The sequence below is a fragment of the Fusarium odoratissimum genome (assembly GCF_000260195.1).
Source record: "Fusarium odoratissimum NRRL 54006 unplaced genomic scaffold supercont1.35, whole genome shotgun sequence".
Lineage (NCBI taxonomy): Eukaryota > Fungi > Ascomycota > Sordariomycetes > Hypocreales > Nectriaceae > Fusarium > Fusarium odoratissimum.
The window spans coordinates 221,698-249,342 of NW_022158718.1; the positions used below are offsets into that span (position 1 = coordinate 221,698).

A 27,645-nucleotide genomic window follows, 5' to 3' on the forward strand; every position below is an offset into this window, starting at 1 on the left:
TAACAAAATAATCCATCAACCAATTTTCATAAATCCGACCAACTCCAATCATGTTTATTTTCATCAAAGCCCCGTCGGCTCATCTTTTCTTAGCCCTGCGTCATCAGGATGGTCTCAGTAAACTCAATAACAGAACGAAGCTGCTGTAACTGCCCACCTTCGAGCAACATGAACTCTTGATGATTATGAATCATCTCCTGCGAAAAGTCACATCCATCCTCTCCCGGTTTCGCATCAACAACAAGCTCATCCTGAAAATCTTGTAAATGCGACGAAATGTCGGTCAAGACATCTGGATCTAGTGTCATGAATTGAGCATACGACATGGTCTTGCTTGAAGATGACCCTATATCTGACTCAATCCAATCTGAAGGGTTGTTGGTGAGCACGTTTGAGATGGCTGTGGTGATGCGCTTTAATGATTTGAAGATTAATGGATCCGTCACGTTTGGCGATGGGTGCGAGTCTTTTAGTCTGGAGAGGAAGACGTTTATCATTACGAAGTGGTCCTTCATGGCGTAGAGCTCGTCGCGAATCTGGCGGACTTTGGGGTTCGGTGGCTGGTGTGGCTTTTTGTGAGGTCGATCGGGTAGTGCTGCCGGAGGGAAACCCATGTGCTTGGTTCTGAACTCGTCAAAGTCCCTAGAGCACGCCCATCAGCTTCAGAAGGTATGTACATGGAGGAGGTTTAACTCACGCTTTCAGAATGGGCAGAAATTCTGCGAATAGATCTCGAATATCCTCCAACACCTCGAGACAGCGAGCTAGCTCCAAGTTAGCATGCAGAGGGATATCTGCAGCTGTCAAGGGCCTGCCAAAATCTGCTGGTGGAACAAGACTTGAAAGAGTATTGTGTGTTTTCAGAACAACTTCCTTCAGCTCCGACATGGCTTCCCATGTGTCGGGATTTAGTGGAATGTCTATCAAGGCCATGCTGGAGCCCTTGGAAGCCCAGTGTTGAGCGTAGACCTCGAGCATCTTGCCAAGGTCTGTTGTTTGCGTGCAGAGCTGTTCGCATGTCGAGCGGATCAGACTCATTGTAGAGATCAGATTTCCTCCGATGTCTTTTGCGAGTTTGGCAGCTGCGTCGAGAGATGCGGTGGCGTCTTGGCAGGCCTTGTGATAATCGCTGGGATTCGGGAAGGAGTGCAAATCACCAGGTGCACTGGTCTCCACGTCTTGGTTCTGCTCATTGTATAGCGTCTCAGGCTGCTGCTGCTGCTGCTGCTGTTGTTGTTGTTGTTGAAATGCTGGGGATGACTCAACAGCGGGATCCTTTGGGCGATATGGGCGTAGGGTGCGTGATGATGGATTGGATGGATCGACATAGATCCTCGCGTTGGGATCTTGCGCGGGGAATAATTGCTGTTCCTGAATGACCCTGGACAGCTCGAGGGCGTTATCTTTCGGGCGCAATGGGAGTTGCGACTGTGATGTGGGATTTGATGGGCCAGCGTGGGATGACACGACAACTTGCGTCGTTGGTGCAGGGGTCTCTTGCGGGGAAGATAAAGATGGGGATGGAGACGATGGCCGTGAATCCATCGAAATGACGGACGCAGCGCTATCGACTTCAAGCCAGTCGTCGGCAATAGAATCTCGACGACTCTGCGACATTTTGGTGATGTTTTGACACAAAAGCTCTCAGAAATCGATGGAACGCAATGGAGTTTTGGTGGGTTTTGAAGGGGAGGATGATCAGGGTTGAAAAAAAGAGTGTTGCCTTTCAGCCTGGATTAGGCAGACGTCCCAGGTTACATTGAGGCTGCAGTGGTCAGCCCTATAAGGTTCACTCAAGGGATTAGGTCAGCATTTTCTCTGTGTCATCTTGGGAGACGACACCCAATTTGGGATATAGTTTTCACTAAGCAGAAAACTATTCGTCCAAGGAATATTATGAATTTCGATACTGCCAATGAATGGTACCATTGAGGAAATGGATGAGTTAGGGATCGAGTCACCTCCAAACCGTCGTACCAGGACCGACCGAATTATGCCCTTTGCGAAAATGAACTAGCGGTGTTGATTGGCTTGTTGATGATGAACATGCTTCATCATCCAAAACAATACAACAATATCGTTGTGTAGACGCTAAGCCTTCAGAAGGCCGATGCGCTAGCGACGATTTCTAGCGTCTGTGTTACTGGTAGCGTGTCATCGGTCGGGAATTCATATTAGTTAGCGTCTCATTTGGGGTCCATCGGTTAATTCATAACGCCAACCTTGCGAGAATCCCGTTTTCGTTCCTCTAGGACAGCACAACTTTTCTCGGCAATAATTGTTGTCATTGTCATTTGCTTCTTCACCTATTGGGCATAGACATTGGGTGGTATTGTGGCTTGCGGGGTATGTCAGCCCAACGAGGCTCTCACCTGAGGCCTCAACTCAAAACGAGGTCGGGCGCAGAACAACTTTCAACTCACCACCGCCGAAATCACCTCCAAATAACAGAGTTCTGTCCTATAGACGCCACCAATATGTCGGGCCTCGAACCACTCGCGGCCTTGGGACTTGTGTGCAACATCGTTCAACTGGTCGAAGTGGGACTGAAAACAGCCACGCTCTGCAAGAATGCCTATCGCACAGGCGAGCCTGATCCAGAGCTCAGCGTCTATGCTCAAAACCTTGCAGAGACCGCTTCAAGTTTGACTCAGTCACTGGAGGTTTCACAGCAGCCTCTTAAGATCGATGATTCGAGACTGCTGATTCTAGCTCGCAATTGTCGAGATGTCGAAGCTGAATGGAGGAAGAAAACCCCAGCTCGCTTTCTTTCCCAACGGCAACCTCGAAAGCGAGATCGCTTTGGGGCAGTTTTCCGAGGCATTGTCAACAAGCCGGAAATCGATCGCTTGGAAGTTCAACTGCAGAAAGCAAAAGATTCTCTGGAGACAGATCTTCTCGTCGGTATCTTTAAAAGTCTTGACGTCTCCAAGGTGCAAGCCAATGCCCTCCAAGACAAGTTTCAGGATCTTCTTCAGTCATCATCCGCAAGCCAAAAGAAACTCCATGAGCTGATCCAAAGACAAGTAGCCCTTGCCAACACGCAAATATCAGATCGAGTTGGTCTAGCTGAGGCATCCACCAAGGCTCATGTCACAACAGAGCTTGCTAGTCAGTTGTCGAGACTCAAGTCACACACAGACCAAGGCAAAGACACTATTTTGACCGAGGCTGAAGCGAGAGAAAAGAGTAGAGCAGAGAACGAAGCTTATGAACGACTGCTGCGCAGCTTCCGTTACCAGGATATGAGTCATCGAAAGAACGAGATACATCGCCGCCATGAATCGACATTCAATTGGATCTTTGAAGAAAACACGCCGGATACTGACCAAGCGCCTAACAAACCAGAGCCAGGCTCGCAGCTCAAGAATTTGTCGAGCTCAAGTAATGAACAGCGAGTCTGCGGTGGCTTTGTCAGATGGCTCAAATCGCCCGACAGCAGGTACTGGATCAGCGGTAGACCTGAGACAGGAAAAAGCGTGTTGATGAAGTTTATCATCTCTGACGAACGAACAGTTAATTCATTGCAACAATGGCAACCCAATGCCCAGATTCTCACTCACTTCTTCTGGAAAGTTGGCAGTCCCATGCAAAGCAGTCTCAACGGCTTTTTGTGTTCTCTTGTTTACCAACTGTTGTCTTTAGATAAGGAGCATGCCATAGGCTGTCTACAGCAAGACCCAAATTGGTCTCGCAAGACTGCGCCTGGTGATTGGGACAACGAAGACCTCCAATTTCTTATTTCTAGTTACTTAGGCCGACCAGCTCAACCAATCTGTCTTTTTGTCGACGGTCTAGACGAGTTCATGGATGATGATGGCGTGAGAAAACTCGTCGACTTTCTCGACAGTCTGCAAATGTCATCATCACTGGTCAAGATCTGCATGTCAAGCCGCCCAGAAAGAGCTATACGAACGCGACTGTCTCGTGATCCGGACTTGAAAATGCAAGATCTAACACGGGTTGATATCCAGCGATATGTAAGGGCTATTCTCAAAAAGGAAACTGCTCTGGCAACCTCTTCAATCTGTCTCGAGGACCTTGTGATACATATCACCCTTAGGGCAGAAGGAGTATTTCTCTGGGCTGTTCTAGTAACAAGGTCGATCGCCCGGGGTATTTCAAATGGCGACTCAAAAGAGTACGTCCTACAAAGACTTCTGAAGACGCCTAACAGGCTTCACGAGTTATACTTTGACATGTGGACCAGAATGGGCGAGGATGCTGATCTCTACCAGGGCGCGACAGCACTCATTTTCAAAATTATTCATTTTGTCTGGCAACACTTATCCCTATCAGCCAAAGTTTACCGCCCACTACCAATCTTGGCACCTACGATATCTATTTTGGAACTGATGTTGGCATCAAGTGATGATTTGTGGTCCATGCCTTTAAATCATATTGATAAACTCTCTGCGACGGATCTTGAGCAACGGTGCAATGAACTATGTAGCAGACTACCAGTCATAACTGCCGACCTCTTTGAAGTCATTCATTATACCACGCCTGAAATACCAGGTCAAACACGATCGGGTGACAAGTCACGCCCTCCTGTTCTTAAGTATGATAACCTGAAGGTACAGGCCATTCACCGAACGGTCTTTGACTTCCTAATCGAGACAGAGCATGGAAAGAAGATTACGGGATATCGTCAGACATCGCAAGAAGATTTATTCCTTAGACTTTTCAGATCCTGCCTACTTCGAGATTGCCTATGGCCAGAATTATACTTATATGCAATGCCGTACAAGCTAAGAATGGAGAAGGAGGATCGCAGATGGTATGAAGCAGGATATCGCCTCAATAATCACCTTAACTCACTCAAACACCATGCCGATATTATACAAGGTTCGGCACTAGCACAGATGTTAGACATGATATGGGCTTCCTTCGTTGAAACAACTAAGAATCTCCCATCACACCCACACCCAAGGCTCAACAGCAGCGTACTGAGATGCAAATTTGACTATCTATTACGCATTGCTCCTATGGGATTCGAAGCTTATATAAGAGAGAATCTCATCAAATGGGAGAATACACGACAATTCGATGCGTTGCATCAAGTTCTAATTGCTTGCCTTGGATCAGGCGGTCGATCTGATACCGATTTTGAATGGGCTGGAAGACAACGTCTTATAGAACACATTCTTTGGATTGTTGTTTCAGCCGATAGGTTTTATCTCAGGCTTCCGAAAAGACTTCATCTTAGGAACGATACTTTGGTAAAAGCGAGCATAGCATGCGTTCTCATCTCCGCCGTCGATGCTTTCCGGACTTCAAAACGCGGGAACTACTTTGCGGCCTTCTGGGACGCTGATAAAACCAACGCCACACTCAGAATGATTAGGGACTTCCGGCATTTACTATGCCTAGGAGATCACATGCTTGTTACATTATACCTGAATAGACGCTGGAGAGATCCACCAGACTTAATCAGCTGTAGCCGTCACTCAGATCTTGAAACGGTTGTCCACGTGGAAATCAGTATGTCCATCCTGGTCCAGATGTTTTTACAACAAGTGTACCAGGATGATGCAGCTTTCAACCGTCATGAGGTAGAAGAGGCCCTTGATTTGATGGCTTTCCCTCAGACTATAAAGCCGATCAGGATTGGTGTGGAACGAGGAACCTTTCTCATAGCCTCCGTTACAGATGAAACGATTCTGAAGAAGTACTGCCAGATTCTACTATTACCTGAATTCCTCGACCTAGAGGATCGGGATTTTGATGCTGCCAATTGTTATCGGGAACGGCAGCCGGAAGCCATCCGCGATATAATTACTCGGGCTGAGACGACGAGTGAAATAGAAGAGAGTATAGGTCCAGGTGGGATGAACTTCTACTTATGTAGCTCCTGCGAGGCAGTAGAGAAGGTGGAGTAACCTTGAGTTCACAGCAATAAGTTATCGAAGCTTTATTCCTCTTGGAAGATCATCTCATAGAAACGCTCTACTACATGAACAGGTCACTTGATTTCGACAAATCACTAGTCGCATCAAATACCCCTGTCAAGAAGAGTAACTACCTTGAATCGGGCTGTTTATAGTTGAAATGAGTTTACTAGTTCCCTTCAATCATCTTTTAACATAGACAGCGTGGTTGTCAGATCCTGGACGGAACCCTTCCAGCCATCTGGCAAACTTCCGCTATCAGACACCTCGCGCTGGCTCACCGCCGATGGTTGCTCCTGAAAGCGGCTAGTCAATTTCTCCAGGGTTGCGGAAGAAGGGTCCAAGGTCATCATCTCAAGGTCAACCGGGTAGGCACTAAAGAACTCTCGACTCCTACGACTCTCATCCCGAACCTCTTCCAGCAGTCTCTGAGTATTCGCTGTCAAAGAAACCCCCTGCCTGCTGGTCATGACTATCAGGCTTTGCACTATGCCACTAACAAAAGGCATGTAGCGGGCCAGATGTTGATGGCCGCGCATGCAGAGTAGGAAGTAGAACTGCGACTCATTACTGGATAAATCTCGCAATATGTAGTTGACGAGATAGAGCATACCGCTTTGCCAGATGATTGAGTACTTGGATGACTCGCAATGTGCGCGGTATTGGTAGACAAGGCGCTTTAGTTGCTCAATCGACGCTGATATTACGGCCTTCGGCGTGGCGTTTACTCCTGCGAAGGCTGGGAGTTTGGGCTGGGGGAACTCGTGCTAGAAGGGGCGGAACAGATCGATAATGGCTGTATGAAACCAAATGCTTGATATAGTGAGCATCTATTGCATCGGCGCCACTCTGGCATAATACATGAACTTACTGTATATTGAGAACATGGTCTGGGTTATGTTCATCACGTCCCACTCCGGCTGGTAATGCATCTGCCCAACCCAGCAATCTCTGGAATATAGCTACAGCTGACGATATGGAAACAGACCTTTCAAGGTAGTAAAGGTAGTTCATGTCAAATACGACCAGCCAGAATTGGCAGACGGCTGTGTATGTTGCGTCGGTGCTAGGTACGTCGTGCTGGGCTGCGGTCAACGTTTTTCCTGGTATGCGAAATCTTGGTGTCCTTTTAGGGATTGGGTCTTGGTGATAGCTCATTGACATGACCTTGGTGACTCTGTCAGTTACATTCTCACATGATTCATACTGTACTGTACATTTGGAAGTTGAAAGATCCCCAAGCAGTTGCGCATACAGCTGCTTCAATACGCCCATCGCTCAGGTCCAACTGATCATATGAAAAGGCGCCTGACTCTCCATACAATCCCATACGTTGCGCCATCCTGGCACTATCCTCTTGCAAGCGACGTCCAGCTTTGTCTTTCCCTAGAGTAGTCCACGTCATACTCATCAAAGACGTCGCCGCCACAGTTGTCAGACTGTCAACGCCTTTCTCTGCATCGTAGATCCGCAAGGCTTCATCCAAGAACTTGGTAGGTAGTGTAGCGGCCATCGGTTCATAGTGCGCATAGCTTTGCTGTGAGGCGAGCTTAGTGATAACTGTTGACGAATGTAGACCTGGCAGTTCCGAAGACTCACAGTAGCCCAGGCAAGAAGAGCGTTGACCAGCATTCGGAAACAGAAGTTGGTCTCTACATTGACTAGATCATCTAGGAACATATCGTTGTCGAAGAAGGCCCACCAGGGCTGGTTCATGTTCAGATATAAGGAGATGACTTCCACAGCGAATTGATTGCTTATGGTGACTGTTGTCCAATGCGAAATGTCGACATGGTGAAGGCGAGGGTCGATGGGAATACCGTTGTCGGCACTGAAAGAGCCTCTGCTAATCCCATCCTGCGGCTGGACTATCTTGTCTAAGATTGTACTCGGCGTATTATCATGGAGAAGAGTTGTGGGTGATACCAGCATCGAGTGGCTGAATGTCGAGGAGTTGCAAGTCCAATGACGCTGCGTTAAGAGGGGCGAGTGGCAGATAGACCTTTGGATACTGAACAACGAGTTGGAACTCCAGTGTCTGTGTTGGGGTGGACGTGCCCCTCGCCGCTGCATGTATCGACGGGCTGACACTCCCGGACAAATTGCCGCTGATCGAATCCATAATCGCCTTCGGGGAGCTGCCCTGTCTTATAGACTCCAAGGCCTGCAAGGCGAAGCCCTCGGGCTGATCTCTGAGCAATTCCACCAAGTCGGCCGATGACTGTACATCTCTGCAGATATTGCCAACTTGCGATGGCTCAAGAGCAGTGTCTACGCTGCCCGACTGGTCAGAGGTTGGAGTACCTTGGGTCGAGACACGTCGGCGAAGATGGTCGACCGTGGCTTGGAGGCTGGCGATCTGCTCCCTATCCGCTTGGCGGCGGTTAAGGCCAGCTGGCACGTCGTAGATGCAGTCAAGCAATGCCTTTTCACAATGATGGCATTTCGGTCGCGCGCCTCCACACTATTATTATGGTATTAGCTGAACTGAAATTACAGGGCCTCGATTGAATTAAATGAATAAAGTTATGTACCTTGACCTTGCGTGCCCGACAGTCTGGTTGATGGTCAGCTTGACTTGGCCACTCTCGCCTTGGCCTTTGGCTGCCAGCATGGGCAGTATCCTTTCTGGCGGAGCCATTATGGTCAGTGCTGTAAGTAGTCAGAAAGGATTGCCACAGGGTCCGATTTGTGTGAGGGAGAGGCTTTTCAGCCTTGCTGCGGAGCTTTCCCGGAGCCTCCGGCCCCTCTTGTTGGCTAGTCACCGTGATATGTCTTATCTTTTCTTATAACTCAACAGGGCAAGGGAGATTATAGTAATAGCTATCATTATTTATAGTAATTATAAAGCCTATTAATTTATATTTTTAAAGACAAGAAAGAAATAATACAGGCTTAATAACAGGCACTAAAGTAAAACGCTATATATTGGCAACTATGTTTTAATCATTATCCTGGGCAGCTTACTATATTCTCTGCAGAATGGATGTTCATAGGTCTTTAACCAAGTTGACAGTTGTGCTTGAACAGAATGCACGTTTTGCTCCGCACTTTCTGAGGATTTAGTCGTAACTTGCATACCATGGACTACACAAAGCAGTGCATCGAGCTGCTTTCTCGCCACTCGGACAGAGCGAAAGTCTGGGTGTTGTATGGATGATAGTAGTTGCGAGTTCACAAGATATCTTTGTCTCGAGCCATGTCCGAGCAACGTGGCTGTCCGGAACGGTCCGACGCTTCATCACCAGTGAATGGAGCGTTCCGCACTCCGAAAAGTAAGTTTCCCAAATTCCTTCTTAGACTCTATGTTCTAAAGCATTCCAGTTCTGCTCTCTATGTGTTTCGAGAGGCAGCAGTGGAAGCACTGCGTGAGACTAACCTGCAATGGACACGGATTGTGAACGGCTACTTTCTTGACTACTATGGCCTTCCTTATCTTAAATCTTACTTACAACCCTTAACATTTGCTGTTGACATCGCCAACAAAGCAGCTGCAATTCCAGGCACGGGGAACGATATCGTCTATTTCACTTATACCTTTGATGTCGCCAAGTTTGTCGTTGCCCTTCTTTGTCTATCAGACTGGGATGAGACAACATATTGTTATGGAGACAAGGCCACTTGGAACGAAATTCTTCAACTTGCAGAAGAATCTCGCGGTACGTTGATTTTACCATGTCATCTCTCTGACATCACTAGAGCTCTGATACTCTCATAGGTTCCAAGTTCACTGTATCTTATGACGTCCTTGAGAAGCTGCAGAAAGGAGAAGTTACAGAGTTACCCTCGCACCGCGAGTCATATGGGTTCTTCCCCAAGCCAGCTCTGCAGGGTTTTCTTTCTATGCTCGGACGCTATGTTATTGAAAGGAGATTTGACATTCCGGCTGACAAGGCACTTAATGCCAAGTTCACCGATATTCAAACCCTCAAAGTTAAGGAAGCGATCGAACTATGGAGAGGTCATCAGCGTTGACTTTGTCGGGGGCCATCAACCATCCTTCACGGGACTTTTTGGCAATCAATAACCTCGCCATCGTAGGAGACTAGAACCAGTATTGCTTCCCTGTTTTCATTTCAGTTATATAGAAGTTACTTCCAGTCTACCAAGCTAGGAATGTGCCTTAAAATCAGGTACCATGACCGTTGTGGGGGCCAAATGCCTGCTGCGTGGATGTGTAGACACGTCAGCACCCAATGACGAGGTTATGGGCTTGCGCCAAGCTGATCTCAAATCGTGGCAAAAAGGGGGACATAGACTCTATCATTGCCCACTGCATGAATATCACTAATAACATTTAACATCGCTATTCAATTGGTCTCAAGAGTGTTTAATTTCATATATTGTACATGGGCTTGGCCTCAGCAAGCGCATTCACTATTATCTACATATAAAATAAGCCTGACCTTTCAAGGGTCAAATCTCCTCCCTGAACATGTCGTGTTTCTGCCAAGTGTATCTCAGATAACTTAGAACTGGCGGGCGTGGCGGCGAGCCTTCTTGGAACCACCGTTCTTGGAGCGGAGCCAGTCAATGAAGGTGTCAAGAGTGAAGGTCTTAGGGAGAGCACCGTCCTCAGTATCCTGCTCCTCAGCGACAGGGACCTCAGTAGAAGGGACCTCGGCGGCCTGTGTAGCAGCAGCAGCGACAGAGGTCACAAGGCTGGTGGGAGTGACAGGAGTGGGAGCGACGGGGGTAGGGGCAGCAGGAGCAGGAGTCGAGATGGTTCCGTTGGAGGGAGTGTCGGGGACAACGGGCTTGGTGCCAGAAGCAGAACCGTACAGAGCAGGTCCAGGGATCTCGTAGGTGGTGGAACCCTTGTAAGGGTCGAAGAGAATACCGGGCTCAGAGTCAGTGTAGAGCTCAGTGGTCAGGGTACCCTCGGGGTTGTCAGTTCCAGAGCCAGTGATGTCAATGTTGAAGCACTGAGGGTAGTTCTGAGCACCGTCTTTGGAACCAGCACCGTGGAGAGCGATGATCTCGTGACGGAAGACGTAGCTACCGGCAGCAAGAGTCTCAGGGACAGTGGTAGTCCAGGTGTTGTTGTTCTTGATAAGATCGGCAGCAGCCCAGGTTCCATCGAGACCAGCAGCATCGATCTTGACCCACTTGAGAGTAGCAGGGTCAGCGGAAGTGCACTTTCCAGAGCACTTGGCAACGTAGGTCAGAACAGGACCAATGTGAGACTCGGGCCAGGCAGACCACTGGAACTCAACAGTACCACCAGCCTTCACGGAGAGAGAGCTGGTACCGGGAGCGGCCTTCTTGTGGCAGGCAATGTCGGAGGTGCCATAGTCGGAGGGGGGGACGAAGCCGTTGTCGAGGTTCTCAGCGGACCAAGCGGCAATGGAGGGGATCTCGCCGCCCTGCTGAGCTTTGTAGTAGGAGCTGAGGTCGTAGCCGGGCTGGTAGGTGCCATCGACCTTGATGCCAGTGACAGTGCCGTGGGCGAGGGCGACGGAGGCGAAAGCGCCAGCGAGAGTAGCAGCAACCTTGAAAGACATGTTGATTGATTGAAAGAGAGAGAGTTGGTGAAGATTTTTTAAAGTCAGGTAAGAGTTTGGAAAAAGAGTGTAATAGACCAGCTTCACACAGTGAAGAGAAAGAATGGAATGGAATGTAGAAAAAAGAGTGAATGCACTGCACTTGAGATGAGAAACTAAGCTGAAGAAACGAAAAACCAGACGACAAGAGTTTCACGTTTATATATGTTTCTTCAACACATTTGATCGGATTTAGTGATCAGCAACGCACGCCAAGAAGCATCTCAATTCACAGTGGTGGAAAAGCACGTCGTCTCAGCTTCGTGGAGCCGCACGCCTTTTTCGGAAAAGGCCCCGGCCCCAAGCGCGCGGCAATAGGCCCAAGCTCCAGGGACTGTTACAGCTTCAGTTGAGAATTCAAGGTTAATTGTTTTATGACTTGGTAAGTTCGTCTGATGTTTTGGTGATGGCGTAAGATGCACGTGGAAGGCCTGAGACTGCAATTTAATAAAATTTCCGCCTATCGAACTAATTGTTTAAGCTTACTTCTGGGTCTCGCGACTTGTCGTCGTTGCTGACTGGAGGTTTTTCGCATTGGGCTAGTCAGGGGAAAAGATGCAATCCCGTCTTGTGTAGTTTTGTATGTCGGAATGTGGGAGTTCTTGGGGAGTAGTCTCTTGAGTCGCTTCATATTCTGAGTGCGTGTCTCTCTGTGGAGTTTTGAGCGCTCGATACTAAACTACAAAGACATAGGTAAGACCACAATTAACTTACGACCCCATTTAACTTAGTATTATTGTGATTTGGGGTCTGAAGTTTCCTAGGCTTGTGTAGCCATTTGTTGTTGAAGATCTACGTTTCATTGCCAAGATCAATCAATCTGATCGCCCCTAATTCTTTACGCGGGTTGAGTTCTTGTACGCGGTTAACCTGCCCCTGTACCCTGTACCTAGCCGCTCACCTGGAACTCTACCTAGCGTGACCTTGCAAGGTCTAGAAAGGAGATTCCTGCTTTATTAGTTTGTCACTGGCGACATTCTTTTCGCCTGCAACGTTGACCCTCGCCCTGACATCCCTCCAGATATGAGAACGCAAAATCGATGCCCTATATAGTAAATGAGAAGAGATATTCTGAAAGTCTAGCATGATAAAATACTGGAGATTGAGCGTTGTTTCAGTATTTGATCATCAATAAGCAAAACAAATAGTTCTAATTTACAGAGACCTCAGGATGAAAAAGACATCTACGTCGCGCCAGACAAATTACTGTTTTCCCTCCATGTATTGCTTATTGATATATACTTGAAAACGACCAACTATCTCTCCGCGGTGACCGTATGTGTGAGTTCTTGTTGTCCCTGACTAAGCGGCTATAGCAAAAATAAATTTTCATGCTCAGATCCCAGCATCGGAAGTTCGGAAGATAGACTCGACAAACCTCACTCCGAGATACGAGCAAATCTACCAACAGCTCAAATACAATAATACACAAAGACCGAGTATTGCATGGAGTTTTATCCACATAGCACAAAGCTCTATTTGAAGCTGTGTGCTTGCCGGCCAAGTACCGTTGAATTGTGTGGCATTCGAGTCATCTCCGGATAACATACCCACTGACATCTGGTGTGCCGGCTTATGGCGCGGTAGTTGTCTTGATCGCATAGACGGCCTTCTTATCTATTTAAGCTTGGAGTTTTACGTCAGAGAATTTAAATAGAGCTCATACCGGCTTTCGATGTCCGGCGCGTACGGCAATAAAAGAACCTCCCACCAGGTATACTAAATGCCTTATGTTGAATGCGGAAAGCTTATATTGGTGGCTATTAAGCAAGGGAGAAACAGCTACAAATAGAATGTTCCATAGGGGCCACATAAGTACCATGATTGGTGGTTCGCAAGGCTATTAGATGAGCGGCTGATTTAACCACAACATTTTGCCAGAGAGCATTATACCTGTTAAACTCCATATAACAGCATCGCCGGTCAGTTCGCATAGCACATGTCTCCAAGACCAATGCTGTATTTTTATTTTATTTTTTGTATTCAAATTATAAAACTTCATTTTTAATTAAGTAACTTAGCAAATGTTAAGTATAATATCCGATGGCCTCTGTTTCAACGGAGATAGTCGACTGTTAAAGCTTTTCTTCGACCGGGAAGCCCGGAGCTTGTGTTTAGAATTTTGTGCCGTTTTTTTACTTATAACCTCAAGACCCAGCTGGTTAGGAATGGGCTCCCGCGGACACCGGGTGGGTAATGCCATGATCAGTCCACATATATATACCAAAATGTCTCCAATTACTTTCTATTACATCCTCATACAAGCAACATCCTGGATAGCGAGTGATATAATATTTATTACAACCATTGTATCGCATCCTGGCTCTACCACAACTTACAATTCATAACTTCGAAACGAGCCAGACCGAAACGAACCCAGAGCTACCTTTTCGAGATGTCCAACACTACGGAAACGTCGGGACCGCTCACCCAAGAACAAGCCGATGCACTGAGGTCAGGATGTCACAGCTTGATAGAAGGAATCGATACTTCCTATGGCTACGTCCCGACCTTGGGGGCTGGAATTGCATTCTGTGCTCTCTTCGGTCTGAGTCTTTTTGGCCACTCTGTCCAATTTGTTAGGAAACGTCAATGGACATCATTCGCTTTTGCAGTTGGAGCCTTGAGTATGTCAAACTCCCCCTTCCATGATCACACACGCAATCAAGAAGAGTATGCACGTTGCTAATGCCTATCAATTAGCTGAAGTCATTGGTTGGGCTGGTCGCACGTGGTCAAGCGAATGTCCATACAACAACAACGCGTTCTTGATGCAGATTACAACTCTCATCATCGCTCCAACCTTTATCACGGCAGGACTCTACGTAATACTCGGTGCTCTCATTAATCGTCTTGGTCGTGAATCGTCTGTTCTTGGACCTAAGATGTACGCAATCATCTTTTTGACATGTGATATCATCGCTCTAGTCATACAAGCTGTTGGGGGAGCCATGGCCTCCACTGAGTCAGACAAAATTGACGGTGATACAAAGCCAGGAACAAACATCATGGTAAGCTCTACAGTCCTTTGTTGTTGTGTGGAAAGTAAGCGACAGTAACTAATTAGAATAATGCAATAGGTCGCTGGTATTGTCTTCCAGATGGCAGCCATGGTCGTTTTCGCTGTCCTAGTTATTGACTTTCTGAGAAGAGTATTTGTCAAAAAGTCTTACTTACAGACCAGGAAGCACGGGCTATCTGATGGTAATACTTTACCTAAGGCTTATACTTGGCTTTTGGCTGCAGTCTTTGTGTCTTTGACCATGATATTCATCCGAAGTATCTACCGAACTGTTGAACTTCTGCAAGGCTGGAGTGGTTACCTGATTACCCATGAAGGGTACTTCATCGGTTTAGATGGTGCCATTATGGTTGTAGCTATAGCGGTTTTTAATTTCCTCGATCCGGTCTATCTTTTATGGGGCCAGGATGATAAACTGGCATCATCTTTCGAACAGAATGAGCTAAGGGGGGTGGGAGATGTTAGTGTGGAGCGCTGGGATGATGCTACTATAGTGACTGACTAGAGGGGGTGTAAGTACCTTTAATATAGATTAAGGAAGATAAGGAACTGTATAAAGGGAAATTAATATACATAGATAAAGGGGGAATAGATACGTCTAGAGGGTTTAAAAGTTATAGTAAATTATTATATTATTAATAGTTCAAGTAAACAGAAATTAACTAGTCTATCCAAAGCCACATACTAAGACATACTGATCATAAGCGCATGACCTGGGATCGATACTACTATTTGATGCTCACCAACACCGAAACAGATCCAGAGACGGAGATCAGGTACTGTCCAAGTTCATTGACCCTGACTCTAAGCAGACCTCAGGGACTAATAAAAGGTTCCATGATTTAACACCTAGTGGATAAGAACGTCAGATATTGATGGTAGACCAGCTGTGGTTCTGGGCCATTGATAAGAGTAGGTCTACTGAGTGCACGTATTGTTCCTAGCAACTAAGCTGTTCCCAGAGACTCTCATTATAGCCACAAAATAGAAGGAGCCTGATAATCTGTTGCTGGAACGATAAAGAGAAACTTGACAAGTGGTGAGACACGGAGCCGTTTTGCACAGCCCCGATCAATTTATATGTTTATCGAATAGATTCTAGGCCTCACAACTAGAGTTTTTGAGTGGCCGACAGTAGGATTAAAAACCCCGTTCGGCGTCTTTCGAGAGTCCATTCGCAAAGTGGTTCGTTCAGTCCGTCGCGATAGAGATATGCTACTTCTCATACTAATGAGTTATCAGGCAAATGCCGAAGCAGAACTGTTCAAGATTTTCCGTGTTGCTCTCGAGTCACAACGAGGACAACGACACAAGTCTCTAAACCGAGCTGGATATGCAGTCAAGGTGATGTCATCAAATCCATATCACATCATTTCTTCCGAGACTACACTCTTGGAGACGATCCACGATATTCGAGATAAGCTACGCATACTCAGCTCACTTGCCGATGACCAAGATGCCGTCTGGAAACAGATGTCGCCGGTTTACACCGCAAATGGCAAGCTTCAGTATTATTACTTATATACGCCAGCAGACGCCAAGCGCGATCTAGAAGGTTTGATAGCAGAGGCAGAGACTGTTCATGACTCTGTGAGTTTACTTCAACCGAATGGTTCACTTGGCAGATGACTGATGCAGATAACAGATCAACTTACTCCTCATCTGCGTCAGAAGCAAGCGAGTATAAAAGAAGCCGAGTTTGGTGGAATTCAAGCCAACGACTCAGCGCGGCAGTCTAACAGAACAGCATACTCATTTTCACTGTTGTGACAATAACATTTGTAAGTGGTACTGTCAACCACTGATAACCGCCGCTTGCCATGGAGCTGAGCTTCCGCTATCATTTCTCTCATCCCTCTTCGCCCTCGATGTCTCCAGTTTTCCCCACGAATCTGGCGACCTCAAGTATCAAGGGCGGTGGATTTTTCTCGTTCTTTGTGAGTCTCCTGTTTGGACAAAGTTAGCAGCGCGTATTGACAACATGGTACAGTTGGCGCAACTGCTATCGTCTCTGTTCCGACTATCATATTGGCGTGGAAGATTAATTAGGTCTCCAACTGGTGAAACAAAATGGAGCTCCAAAACCCAGCTGAATTACAGAGACTTTCCAGGGACTTACACCAAAGTGTAAGTCACTCAAGTCAGAGGAGCCTATTCAATGGTACTGTGAGGAGGAACCCAGTCCGACACGGAATTAGCTTGAGGCCAATTCATCATACTCGAAGTGTTTAAAATGGTATCACGGGATGGTAAAGTAAACATTTTACTTGGCTTCATGCCAGTAAATATATTAATCTAAGAAATTATCTAATAGAATGTAATAGGTGCAGGTAATAGGTGCATGTACTATGCAGCGTATATATCTCCAAACCGTCATATACTCGTTGCTCCGTGTGAGCAGTCAAATTATTTACAGGAAGAAGGCGACAAAACCAGCCGCAAAGAGAGCAGCTCCGACGCTACCTCCGACACGTCCAGCACCGGCAGTGACCTGGCTGGGAGTGGTAGCAGGAGCAGGGTAGGTCTCAGCGGGAGTGCTAGGAGCAGGGACAACGGGAGCAGTCTCGGCAGGCTTGCTGGGAGCAGGAGGCTGAGGGTAGCTAGGGTGAGACTCCTTGGGAGGCTGAGGAGCGGGAGGCTGGGCAGGCTGAGTCTCCTTGGGAGGAGTGACACCAGGCTGGGTCTCCTTGGGGGGTTGAGGAGCAGGAGGTTGAGCGGGGTGAGTCTCCTTGGGAGGAGTGACGCCAGGCTGAGTCTCCTTAGGGGGAGCGGGGTATGTCTCCTTGGGAGGTTGAGGGGCAGGAGGCTGAGCAGGGTGAGTCTCCTTGGGGGGCTGAGGAGCAGGAGGCTGAGGGTAGCTGGGGTGAGACTCCTTAGGAGGCTGAGGCTTGGGAGGAGTCCAGGTTCCGTTACCGGGGTGAGGAGGAGGAACAACGATGGGCTGAGTCTCCTTGGGAGGAACAGGGACAACGTGGGTCTCAGTCACAGGGCAGACGGTGGTAGAGACGGCGTAGGTCTCGGTGGTGACATGGGGCTTCTCAGGGCAGTTGGGAACCTCAGGAGGACACTTGGTGACAGTGTGGACCTTGGTGGTGTAGACAGTTGAGGTGGTCAGCTTGGTGGTTGTCTCGTGGGCAGGAGGAGGAGCGACGTGAGTCTCGGTCACGGGGCAGACTGTGGTAGAGACGGGGATGGTCTCAGTGGTGACGTGAGGCTTCTCGGGGCAGTCAGTGACCTCAGGAGGGCACTTGGTGACAGTGTGCACCTTGGTGGTGTAGATGGTTGAGGTGGTCAACTTGGTGGTCTCCTCATGGGGAGGGTAGACGGAAGAAGGATGCTCCTCGGTCACAGGGCAGATGGTGGTCGAGATGGGGATAGTCACGGTGGTGACGTGAGGGCCAACAGGGCAGTTGGTAACCTCAGGAGGACACTTGGTGACGGTCTGAACCTGAGTGGTGTAGATGGTTGAGGTGGTCCACTGAGAGGTCTCGGGGTAGCCAGGCTTGGTGTACGAAGGCTTGGTGTAGGTTGGCTTAGTGTACGAAGGCTTCGTGTAAGTGGGAGGCAGGTAACCAGTCTCAGTTGAGGTGCCCTCAGCAGGGAGAGTGTCGGTAGGAGGCTGGTAAGGAGTCTCAGTCGAGCTCTCCACAGAAGGAAGAGTCTCGGTGGGAGGCAGGTAAGGAGTCTCGGTTGAGCTGTGCTCCTCGGGCTGGGTCTCAGAAGGAGGAGGATAGACATCAGTGGTCTCCTCGGGGGGAGGATAGACACCAGTGGTCTCCTCGGGGGGAGGGTAGACGCCAGTAGGCTGAGTCTCCGCAGGAGGAGTCACGGGCTTGGTGTGCTCAGGAGGAGGATACTCGCCGGTAGGCTTAGTCTCCTCGGGGGGAGTAGGCTTGGTCTCCTCAGGAGGGGGATACTCGCCAGTGGGCTTGGTCTCTTCAGGAGGAGTAGGCTTTGTCTCCTCGGGAGGAGGGTATTCACCAGTGGGCTTGGTCTCCTCAGGAGGGGTAGGCTTGGTCTCCTCGGGGGGAGGATACTCTCCAGTAGGCTGAGTCTCCGCAGGAGGAGTCACGGGCTTGGTGTGCTCAGGAGGAGGGTACTCGCCAGTAGGCTTGGTGTTGACCGGAGGGGGAGGATAGGCACCACCGTTGCTAGGCTCAGTAGCCTTGGGAGGAGGGTACTCGTTGGCGGGCTTGGAAGGCTTCTCGACGGCGGGAGGAGGGTAGGCACCGTTTCCAGGCGCCGGGGGAGTATACTCGGTGTCAGGGACAGCGGGATACTCCTCCTGTCCGGGAACAGGGTAGTGCCTCTTGTTGGGCACCTCGACAGCGGCAGCATTAGCCAGGCCAACGGCCGCACTGAGAATAACGAGACCTCGCATCTTGATAGATTTGTTTAACGAATGCTATAAACGAGTGAAGCGGTTGGTTAAACGAAAGGTGGGTGAAGAAAGCCGGAAACAATATCTGGGGGAAACACTCAAGACTCTTATACTCGATGCATGGTCACAACACCCCAGGATCTTATCATCTGTACATGCTTGGCTCCCTCGTGTCCTATCGGCCCAACTGCGCATGTAAGGCCAGAAAATACGGGCTTTTCTCCATAGTTCATCCCGGTAACGTGATGTAATATGAGCAAGAAAAGGTTGGGTAAACTTGCAGCGTGCGTGCGGTGGACCTTTCTGCGGGCGGCTCACAAGGATCCATAAAAAATCATCCATGTTCAAGATCACGATGTTGGACTGCGACCGTATGAACAGTTCGGATGTGACGGAGCAATCTCTCGGCCATCGTGTTCGTCTATTACGGTTGGTGCACGGTGCAGAAAACGGTTGTTGAGCCGCTCGAGGTCCGATAGGCTACCAGAGCGTTTCGCCGTTTTTTTTTTAGATAGAGTTAATCAAAACACGCCGCTTGGTTACTACCTTTCAGGCACAGGAACCGTATTACCCGTAAATTTCTGTGTCACTGGAGTCGACCTGCGGGGTAACGTTGACCACACCTGCGTTAGCTCTGTACTTGGCTGTTTATGATCTGACGCGGGCTGTAGTGCTGTCTCAGTGGTCTGTTGTGCCGGTACTCCCTTGACTCCTTACCTATCAATTTGCCTGACCGAGGGGGAACTTTTTGGTGATCTGCGGCCCCTGCCATGTTGCCTGGCCAAGTGTCTTCAGTCTTCTGGTTGATTCGTGGGGCTCTCGTATACAGAAACGTTGCCCTTGGCGTGCTTGACACGCCCCTACATACACGAGAAAAAGGTTCCCTGTAGATCGCTGCTTATCTCCCCACCCTGCACTAAAAAATCTCGCACTGAATCTCGAGGTTGGCCAGCAGAACACGTTGAATTATGAAAGGCTTGTTGCATAAAATACAGTGGAGAAGATGCTGTTTAGAAGCATGTCAGCCAAACGATGTCTTTTGTTGATGTTTGTTGGTGTTGGTGTTGGTTATTGGTAGCATCAGGCAAATCCACTCTGGATGATCAAGGTAGCATTTCGAGGCGAGTTCCGTTTAATCCTGGTTTGGTAATCATAGTCGGTTGATGACAAGACGATGCCGAGAGAATGGCGGGAAAGTTACGATTGCTATCCTTGCTTGACTGTTGGGAACTCCTTTTCCATCGAGTAAGCATGTCGACAATGAGGCACTCATCTCACCGTCCAATACGGTATTTTCTTATTACCGACAATGCCCATTGGAGTCTGTGCATCCCTGTTCCTGCGTTCACGTACTGTATCACTCGGCTGGCGCTTGCATACAAGTGAGGTGAGTTGTTCAATTGTGAAATGACAATCTCTACGTACATAAACGCCGGCAATCATTGGCGTAGAACCTTCAAATGAAATTATTCCAGTTTGGTCTGGCGCAGATGCAACCATTCGGCAGATTAATTCTGTCTGCTTCTAGCGGGCGGCATTTCGAAATAACGCCATCACCGAATTGAATTTACAGCAGAAATCTTATTAAGCTTCAGGGTAGTAATTGTCAACATCGTACCATGGCCAGGCCTTGTCTTTGTCAAGGTTCGGAGTTTGTTGCCGAGGACAAAAACTTTGGCAATTGCTTGGCTCCACGCGACAAGCGGAGCCGAACCGTTGCCCGACAGGAATGCGGGAATCGAAGACAATCGATCGGGTATATCCTCAGTTTCTAGCAGTAAAAGAAAATCAAGGATAAAAATGGACCGTTTTTATAACGGTCAAAGCGGATCGAATCCAAGATATTGAGAGTCCGCTGGTTCCAAGATCTTGGATATTCTGTTGATGAGGCTTTTTTATCTAATCGTTGACGTCAAGTTGCTTGATTTTTATGCAACTAATTCATAAATACGAAGTCTTGAGTCTAAGGCTAAATGAGGGCTGCAGACTGCAGTGAAGATCTCTGGTGTGATCGAGTATATCGGCAATACGGGTTACGGAAAAGGGGATACACGGATTGAATTGAACTTCTTCAGATACCGTGCTTTTTTGCCGTCAGCTGGAGGCAAGGTAAGGCTGTCGAGGTCCATTGTCCAAGCTTGAGCTGTCAATGCCCGGCTCGTAACCTTCTTGTATTTTAATCTGGCTATTTTTACACAGGCGAAATTACAGTAAAGCACTGAATGGGATTCGTCCCGCCGTATAGCAAACAACTTTGAACTCAAAAACCGTATTCCCCAAAGTGACCATGTCTCGTGCGGCCCATGGATGCTGATGTGACATTCCCAATTGAGTTGCCAAGTCTCCACCTCCTTTTCTCTTCTGCTCACCACCATCTTCCCCGTATTGCAGAAGTTCCTGCATTTCATCATTTCACCAGAGCCACTACAATCCGAGGAGATTCAAATTGTTCTCTCGAGTCTCCAGAACCAACGAGAACTGCGATCGACAGGGGGTGGTTTCATGTGCGGTGGTCCACCGTAGAGTGACGAATGAGGCTTGACTCTGCTGAGGTTAGCGCTCGTATTCTCCGTCCTCACCACGGCCAATGCGGATAAGCGGAATATGAGAAGCCGAGGCTCCATCCGACAACTCGGCCGAACCATAAATATGGCTATACGAGCCAGCTTTTTGGTCATGAAATTACTTGGTTTGTTTGCTCATCACTTGAGACTATGACGTGAGACTTTGTGAGGGAAGTTCGAGTTGACTGATGTTGAATGATGTAATTTGATACTATTCCGTGAGTGATAAATTATGCTTGGATGGATGAGTGATGAGTGAATTGCTTCTTGTTAACCAAACCCATCAGTGTTTCACCAAAGCTCTATTCTAAACTCGACTACAATACGGCAGAGGCATTTGTAATAAGATCCAATGAGATTGGGATAAGAACGAATGTAATTGAGTCGACAAGGCAGCTACAATTAAGCACAGTTGGGTAAGCTGTAGTGCATGAAACTGTGAAAATAAGATGAAACTGTCACTCAGCGCCTCATAGTATTTATTATACTTGGGTGAATAGTTTTTATAAACGAATAACCCTTTATAAGCACTTCAGCAACTGGACTTCTGGTATGTCGTTCTTAAGTAAGATTTTAACAGTAAGAAGGCATGTTGCTGGCTGTCTTGATGCTGGTCTTAACAGCTATAATGCGTGTATGAGAGAGACTCCTGATATAGAGTAGATCGTACCTGGCTTTTTGACATGTTAAAGCCAAAGGAAATTTCTCCATACCACAACCATATGCTTGGCCTCTAACATCTCAGATTGGGAGCATGCAGATATTCACTTGTTGCTAGAACAGTCTGACGTGATTGAGAAGTATATAACTAACTATTTCAGTCTTATTAAAAGTAGTTGAATTAGTCTAGGGTAGTCATCAGCAGGCATATTTATACTGTATTTATAAACTTAACCTTTAGAACAATAATATAAATATTCAATATAATACTTACTCCTTGAATAATAATAATTATGGTATTTACTATCTACTTTGTAATATTGAGACCAAGACTAAGTCTGTCCTTATTACCTGGCGGATATTTCATCCAAATTTTATCATGATTGCCGCGTCCAGAAAAATTCACTTATCTCCATTTTCTGAATCATAAACTCACTCGGTCTATTTTCTTTCCTATCTGGATATGCCACAGACCACCAGCGTTGTTCCGTTACAATAGTCCAAAAGCTTCTTCATTCTGCGGCTTCTTGAGTGAGAGCAAGTGGCCACCAACCAATTATCGGCGCTGGTCTGGCTGGAGGTCTGGAACGATACAATCTATGCCAGGGTCCCGGTGGCTTCGCCATACGTGCCTGATTTCCTAATGGGCGTTACCCCCGATTCACGTTTCTTATTTGAGTCTGGACATCTAAGCACTCAAACCAACAAGTGCTGTTAGCCAATCGTCAAGATCGAATTCTTCGGGACCGACGATGAAGTTATTGGGTAGTTTTTTGATCTGCCTCTCTACCGGCATACGACTGATCATATCGCCTTAGTGATGTTGCCCCCGCGCCGTGGCGTCGACAATAGCTGTTAGTTCCTGGGCACGAGGTCTTGGGCAGGCAAACAACTCATAGGCCATTCCAGAGTCGTACAAGGCCGTTAGCCAAGGGACTTGTTGGTCCTGACAATAGCTGTGGCTGGGGACAACATCAATAACAAGTCTCTAAACAGAATGCGGATAAGATCGCCTATTGTCAGATCGTAGTGGGAGATCCGATTCCTTAGGGAGATTGACTCGATCATTCCCGAATTCCATTTCCACTTTGGCTTGCTTTCCGTGGTACTGGGAACCAATCATATAGCGACGATCGTCCCCAAGAAAGTCTGTGGGTTGGTTACACTACCTGTGGCAAACATAGAGACTATTGTTCTTAGCTCCGTGAGGCTGAAGACTGTCACCTCTACAACCAGCAAGAAATATGACGAGTGTCTAAGATGAATCTAGTAAATCACAGCTACCAACTTATAAGAAGAGAATAATTAGTGGCGAATATACGGTCTGTCATGACGGTTCCTGGTCAAACCTAAAATGTGAGGCGCTCGGGAATGCAACCCATTCTCAACTTCAGCCCTAGCGTAATGCTTCCACCAACTTCAATGTCTTAGCATAACCGAAGCCAACCAGGTATTCGGCAAGACCCTATCGGAATCTCCGTAATTCCTCTAGACCCAACAGCCTGGATGGTTGTACTTGTCATACGCTTCACAGCAGCAGATGCATGCAGGGTTGGACAACCTAATGCAAATCTGCAGCCACTGCCGGAGTGCCACAAAGTATCCCGGGTTTCACAGCATGGTTAAAACGCTGTGCTACCCTCCCCCCGTCCTTAGTTCTCCGTTTTGGCGACCTCATTTCACCATGACAGTCAGCAGGCGGTTTCTCATTCTGGGGACGTTATGCCTGCTGTACGATACAACGGCGGCTCAATCTCTTGATTCTATGCTCACAGACGCGCCGAAATGTGCTGTTAGTGCTACGGATGTTGGACTTGATGACTATGCCACTGACGAGTACTTAGGTCGACTGCCTAACCGAGCTTCTGAGCCAGAAGGAATATGCGCAGATGGGACAGGAGGCGATGTGTAGTAGCAAGCCCTTTTCCAAAGCGATGGGTGTTTGCTTGATGACGAAGTGCTCCATGAGACAGACTATGGGTACGTGGTTCGAGAAGAAAGGTTTGTTTTGCTGGGCATGCTAACATGTTAAAAGACTTCATCAAAGAGTTGTCGGCTGCATGCGGGATCCCGCCGACCAACAATACAAACGAGTATCGATTAAACAGTACTGTCGTCTTTGCATTTGCACTCGTCTTCTTCGCCTTGAGGATAGTAACTAAATTTCGGCTTGGCCTAACATGGGGGATTGACGATACGCTGACGACTCTATCCGTTGTAAGTCATTTACTTGGGCTGCTGTGACTGGACAAGTGCTTACAGTAATAGGCAGTTATGATTCCGTATTATATCGTGATGCAGATCAGTATGTTTTGCTTTTTCTTCACCCATCTTCAAGCCAGTTTGTTAACTTGGGACTTTTCAGTGCTTGCATTGGGACTTGGCCTTGACATGTGGTTTATAAGCGATAGTCAGATCATACTGATTTTCAAGGTTAGACTGCTGCTCGCTCTGAATCATAATAACGGAACTGACATTGGCTCCCCAGTTGTTCATCGTCATCGAAGTTTTGTACTTGACCGCACTAGTCCTCGTCAAAGCAGCAATCTTGTGCTTCTTCCTACGGATCTTCCCTGACCACAAGTTCAGGATTGTGGTCAAGTGTACCATAGTCTTCAACGCTCTTATCTGGGTAGGATTTTTCATCTTCGTCTTCTTCCAAACCCAGCCATTTTCGCTGTTCTGGAATGGGTGGCAGCAGAAGAAAGGCCATCTTATTCTGACGGGGTTCACTAATTTCACTCTGCCGCTTGCGGGAATGAATCTGCTGCTGGATATCTGGATGCTCATTCTGCCCATGACGCAGCTCTGGGGGATGGGATTGAAGCTCAGGAAGAAACTCGGTGTCATTAGCATGTTCAGTGTTGGGATATTGTGAGTGGGATTCAAATCGCGTACTGAGTTAATATCTTGGCTGACGGCATACATAGTCTTACGGTTGTCGCTGCGATTCGAGTTCGCGAACTTGTGGCTTTTCTACTCTCAGAGGATTTAACAGGTAGATACTTTTTACTTTCAGTCAACTGTTCAGACCACGAGCTAATGTATCAACCAGTCGACCACGCACAATCAGCCGTCATCTGGTCAAACGTGGAGATTTCCGTCGGCGTCATGGTCGCTTGCATGCCGCACATTCGGCATCTGGTGAGACATATAACATCGCGAATAAGAGCAAGGAAGGGTACAGAGACAAAGCACAAGAACAAAAAAGTATTCGTCGATCGATCGCTTGCGACTATTGAGGTGGGGGGCTCGCAGGCCATTGAACTGAACGATGAAGGTGGGCTCTTGACGGCAAATACCTGTACGACGGCTTCATCGGCGACAAAAGTTGGGACAACGTCGACGACAAAAGATAGTAAAACATATGGGTCAGTCAGTTTTGCAAGCGACGGAGATACCCAAGTGTAAAATTAGTATAGTAATGACTCGATGTGAGAAATATAACAGAGAATTCACATCAATCGCGATGTAGTCATCGAGATGACAGCCATGATCGACTAGACTAGCAGGCATCGTGAAGTGTCAAGTGGGTTTTTTCTGGTCGGTCAATTTTCTAGCGCCATCTGATAAGGCCGTAACTCGCTACTGCAAGCACATGCACGCCAGGAACAGATCCACAGTGGATTGATGATTGTGTCATTCATTATATTTATTTACTTTTACTATGTTTGTTTGGTATCGTCAACATCATTAAGACCATGAGCCATTTATCGGCAAGTGTATCCACCGTCAATGACAAGGTCAGAGCCAGTAGTGTAAGTGCTAGCATCAGACAAGAAGTAGACATAGGCAGCCTTGAGCTCCTTGGCATCGCCGTTGCGGCCCATGGGGATCATGCTCCTCCAGAGCTCCTGGGTCTCGGCGTCGATGAAGTCGGAGAGGCCAGTATCGATGTATCCGGGGGAGATGCTGTTGACACGGGCAAAGTCGCGCCACTCGTTGGCGAGAGATCGCGCCATGTGGATGCAGCCAGCCTTGGCGACGTTGTAAGAGGTCTGCTCTTGAGGGTAGTTGGCGATGTGGCCGGACATGGAGGAGGTGATGACGAAGGAGCCGTGGCCCTGCTTCTTGAAGAGAGCGCCGACGGCCTTGGCACAGTAGGCGGTGCCGTTGAGGTCGATCTGGATAACGTGGTCCCAGTCGGCAGCAGAGCCGTCGATGACACCAGCGTTGGCGGTAGCACCGGCGCTGGACAAGTTAGCACGAGTTCAATTGACCCAGTATCTATAGAATGGGGGACTCACTTGGCGACGAAACCGTCAATCTTGCCAAAGTCCTTGACAACCTCTCCGACAAATCGCTCAACGTCGTTGTAGTCGGCAGCGTTGAGCTTGTAGGCCTTGGCCTTGACGCCGTACTCCTTGGTGAGCTCCTCGACGTTCTTCTCGGCGCCCTCCTTGCGGGAAGCGTAGGTGATGGCGACGTCGGCGCCCATCTCAGCAGCACCGCGGGCAGCCTCGATGCCCATGCCGCGGGGTCCGGAAGCGCCGGTGACGACGACCACCTTGCCCTTGAGGCTGAGGAGGTCGAGGATGTGGTTGGCCTTGGGGATTTGCTGAACCATGTTGACGGTTGAGAAGGATGTTGTTTTGGGTATTAAGAAAAAAGAAGAGAGATGGAGGGGTAGAGAATGAAGAGGGAAAATGGATGGGAGGATGCTAGACTATTTGTATGATTATGTCTCTCAGATCATGGCGTGGTCCAAAATAAAAGCAGCAAGCCCAAAGAGCTGAGCTGTAATGGAGGGGATGGGTCCAGTGATGTCATGGAAGCAGAGAGACCATGCAGTGCTTCTTGAGCTAGGGAACAGCAAAACGAGGGGCATCGGCGATTACAAAGAGAAGAGTATCCACTATGATACTCTCAATGGGTTGTCTGAAGCTCCAGATTCCCTGCAAGCCCCTCCATTGTCGCTGCAACCGTGTTGAAAAGACGCGTCGAGGGGTAAGAAAGTCTGTTGGGTGAGCACATGCTTAGTTAGGCAGAGGACAAGTCTCGGTGGGACGCATGAACCCACGCTTGAATGTTTTTTTGAACCAATTGGCTTTGTATTTAGACTTTTGAGTGGTGAGACGTGGACATACATCCATACGACGAGGCGGGGTGAATAGCCTCTGCTGCCAACGCCTCTGGAAACAACAACAGTCAATTGCGACAGCAACTGATTCAGTAACTGGATTCTTTCATCATTGATCCATAATTGAATCTTATATCTTGCCAAATACCACCGAGAATAGACTCGGATGGAGTTGAGAGTGGATAAATCGAGCGTCATTCTCCCGTCTCAAGCTCTCCCTCTTCCTTGCTTAGAGCGCATCAACGACCCCGCAGAACGGCCGGCTTCACCGCTCCCCATTCAGTTTAGTTCCAAAGGAAACAACCCTGTTGGGTTGGCTGAACAAAGTAACGCGTCAACGTGTTCCGTGTCAGACGATTAAATTGCCTTATCCCGGTCCGACAGAAAGCTACCCTAGAATGAAATCGCTGATGATGAGTTAGCATCACCAATGCTGACTGGACTGCGATAGAGGGATAGATAATACTGAGTAATGCTTATCGCGTATCATTAATGCCAGAGTCA

At 48.0% G+C, this 27,645-nt stretch overlaps 10 protein-coding genes across 14 annotated transcripts; 5 read left to right on the forward strand and 5 right to left on the reverse strand.

Moving 5' to 3' along the window:
- Positions 1-89: 89 nt before the first annotated feature.
- On the reverse strand, positions 90-1,617 carry FOIG_13744 (uncharacterized protein; the record flags this gene model as incomplete). Its single annotated transcript, XM_031214905.1, has 2 exons — positions 90-642; positions 698-1,617. The coding sequence occupies 2 exons, from the start codon at positions 1,615-1,617 to the stop codon at positions 90-92; spliced, it is 1,473 nt and encodes a 490-aa protein (XP_031055421.1).
- An 860-nt stretch (positions 1,618-2,477) lies between these two features.
- FOIG_13745 (uncharacterized protein) lies at positions 2,478-4,755 on the forward strand (the record flags this gene model as incomplete). The annotated part of the gene is made up of 2 exons (XM_031214906.1): positions 2,478-4,650; positions 4,691-4,755. 2 exons carry the CDS (start codon positions 2,478-2,480, stop codon positions 4,753-4,755), a joined length of 2,238 nt encoding a protein of 745 aa, XP_031055422.1.
- Positions 4,756-6,070: 1,315 nt separating this feature from the next.
- FOIG_13746 (uncharacterized protein) lies at positions 6,071-8,532 on the reverse strand (the record flags this gene model as incomplete). Its single annotated transcript, XM_031214907.1, has 5 exons — positions 6,071-6,658; positions 7,099-7,428; positions 7,491-7,768; positions 7,818-8,355; positions 8,446-8,532. 5 exons carry the CDS (start codon positions 8,530-8,532, stop codon positions 6,071-6,073), a joined length of 1,821 nt encoding a protein of 606 aa, XP_031055423.1.
- Positions 8,533-8,912: 380 nt separating this feature from the next.
- On the forward strand, positions 8,913-9,866 carry FOIG_13747 (uncharacterized protein; the record flags this gene model as incomplete). The annotated part of the gene is made up of 2 exons (XM_031214908.1): positions 8,913-9,550; positions 9,610-9,866. The coding sequence occupies exons 1-2, from the start codon at positions 9,091-9,093 to the stop codon at positions 9,864-9,866; spliced, it is 717 nt and encodes a 238-aa protein (XP_031055424.1). The 5' UTR covers positions 8,913-9,090.
- Positions 9,867-10,360: 494 nt separating this feature from the next.
- FOIG_13748 (murein transglycosylase) lies at positions 10,361-11,395 on the reverse strand (the record flags this gene model as incomplete). Its single annotated transcript, XM_031214909.1, has 1 exon — positions 10,361-11,395. The coding sequence occupies one exon, from the start codon at positions 11,393-11,395 to the stop codon at positions 10,361-10,363; it is 1,035 nt and encodes a 344-aa protein (XP_031055425.1).
- Positions 11,396-13,829: 2,434 nt separating this feature from the next.
- FOIG_13749 (uncharacterized protein) lies at positions 13,830-14,961 on the forward strand (the record flags this gene model as incomplete). Its single annotated transcript, XM_031214910.1, has 3 exons — positions 13,830-14,061; positions 14,138-14,445; positions 14,515-14,961. 3 exons carry the CDS (start codon positions 13,830-13,832, stop codon positions 14,959-14,961), a joined length of 987 nt encoding a protein of 328 aa, XP_031055426.1.
- A 725-nt stretch (positions 14,962-15,686) lies between these two features.
- FOIG_13750 (uncharacterized protein) lies at positions 15,687-16,143 on the forward strand (the record flags this gene model as incomplete). The annotated part of the gene is made up of 2 exons (XM_031214911.1): positions 15,687-16,046; positions 16,102-16,143. The coding sequence occupies 2 exons, from the start codon at positions 15,687-15,689 to the stop codon at positions 16,141-16,143; spliced, it is 402 nt and encodes a 133-aa protein (XP_031055427.1).
- Positions 16,144-16,717: 574 nt separating this feature from the next.
- On the reverse strand, positions 16,718-19,007 carry FOIG_13751 (uncharacterized protein). Its single transcript, XM_031214912.1, has 2 exons — positions 17,722-19,007; positions 16,718-17,541 (listed from the first exon to the last, which is right to left on the reverse strand). Exons 1-2 carry the CDS (start codon positions 18,835-18,837, stop codon positions 16,867-16,869), a joined length of 1,791 nt encoding a protein of 596 aa, XP_031055428.1. The 5' UTR covers positions 18,838-19,007; the 3' UTR covers positions 16,718-16,866.
- Positions 19,008-23,305: 4,298 nt separating this feature from the next.
- Positions 23,306-27,536, reverse strand: FOIG_13752 (oxidoreductase). Of its 5 annotated transcripts, XM_031214917.1 has the most exons (6): positions 27,082-27,266; positions 26,309-27,018; positions 24,960-26,252; positions 24,537-24,900; positions 24,322-24,482; positions 23,308-24,269 (listed from the first exon to the last, which is right to left on the reverse strand). In XM_031214917.1, exons 2-3 carry the CDS (start codon positions 26,626-26,628, stop codon positions 25,772-25,774), a joined length of 801 nt encoding a protein of 266 aa, XP_031055433.1. In that variant the 5' UTR covers positions 26,629-27,018; positions 27,082-27,266; the 3' UTR covers positions 23,308-24,269; positions 24,322-24,482; positions 24,537-24,900; positions 24,960-25,771. The 5 variants fall into 5 exon arrangements, with proteins under 5 accessions (XP_031055431.1, XP_031055429.1, XP_031055433.1 ...); XM_031214915.1 differs by having other exon boundaries at positions 23,306-24,269; positions 24,537-26,252; XM_031214916.1 differs by having other exon boundaries at positions 24,322-24,900.
- On the forward strand, positions 23,746-25,472 carry FOIG_13753 (uncharacterized protein; the record flags this gene model as incomplete). The annotated part of the gene is made up of 8 exons (XM_031214918.1): positions 23,746-23,853; positions 23,906-24,041; positions 24,097-24,278; positions 24,330-24,366; positions 24,427-24,494; positions 24,550-24,935; positions 24,992-25,059; positions 25,117-25,472. The coding sequence occupies 8 exons, from the start codon at positions 23,746-23,748 to the stop codon at positions 25,470-25,472; spliced, it is 1,341 nt and encodes a 446-aa protein (XP_031055434.1).
- Positions 27,537-27,645: the final 109 nt, after the last annotated feature.

Bases quoted from the DNA above. Each gene is read 5' to 3' on its own strand.
- FOIG_13752 (XM_031214913.1), bottom strand. From the start codon at position 26,628: ATGGTTCAGCAAATCCCCAAGGCCAACCACATCCTCGACCTCCTCAGC. The intron at 26,253-26,308 runs GTGAGTCCCCCA...TAACTTGTCCAG, and splicing joins ATTGACGGTTTCGTCGCCAA to CGCCGGTGCTACCGCCAACG.
- FOIG_13751 (XM_031214912.1), bottom strand. From the start codon at position 18,837: ATGCGAGGTCTCGTTATTCTCAGTGCGGCCGTTGGCCTGGCTAATGCT. The intron at 17,542-17,721 runs GTGCACACTGTC...TACACCACCAAG, and splicing joins CAACCATCTACACCACCAAG to GTCCACACTGTCACCAAGTG.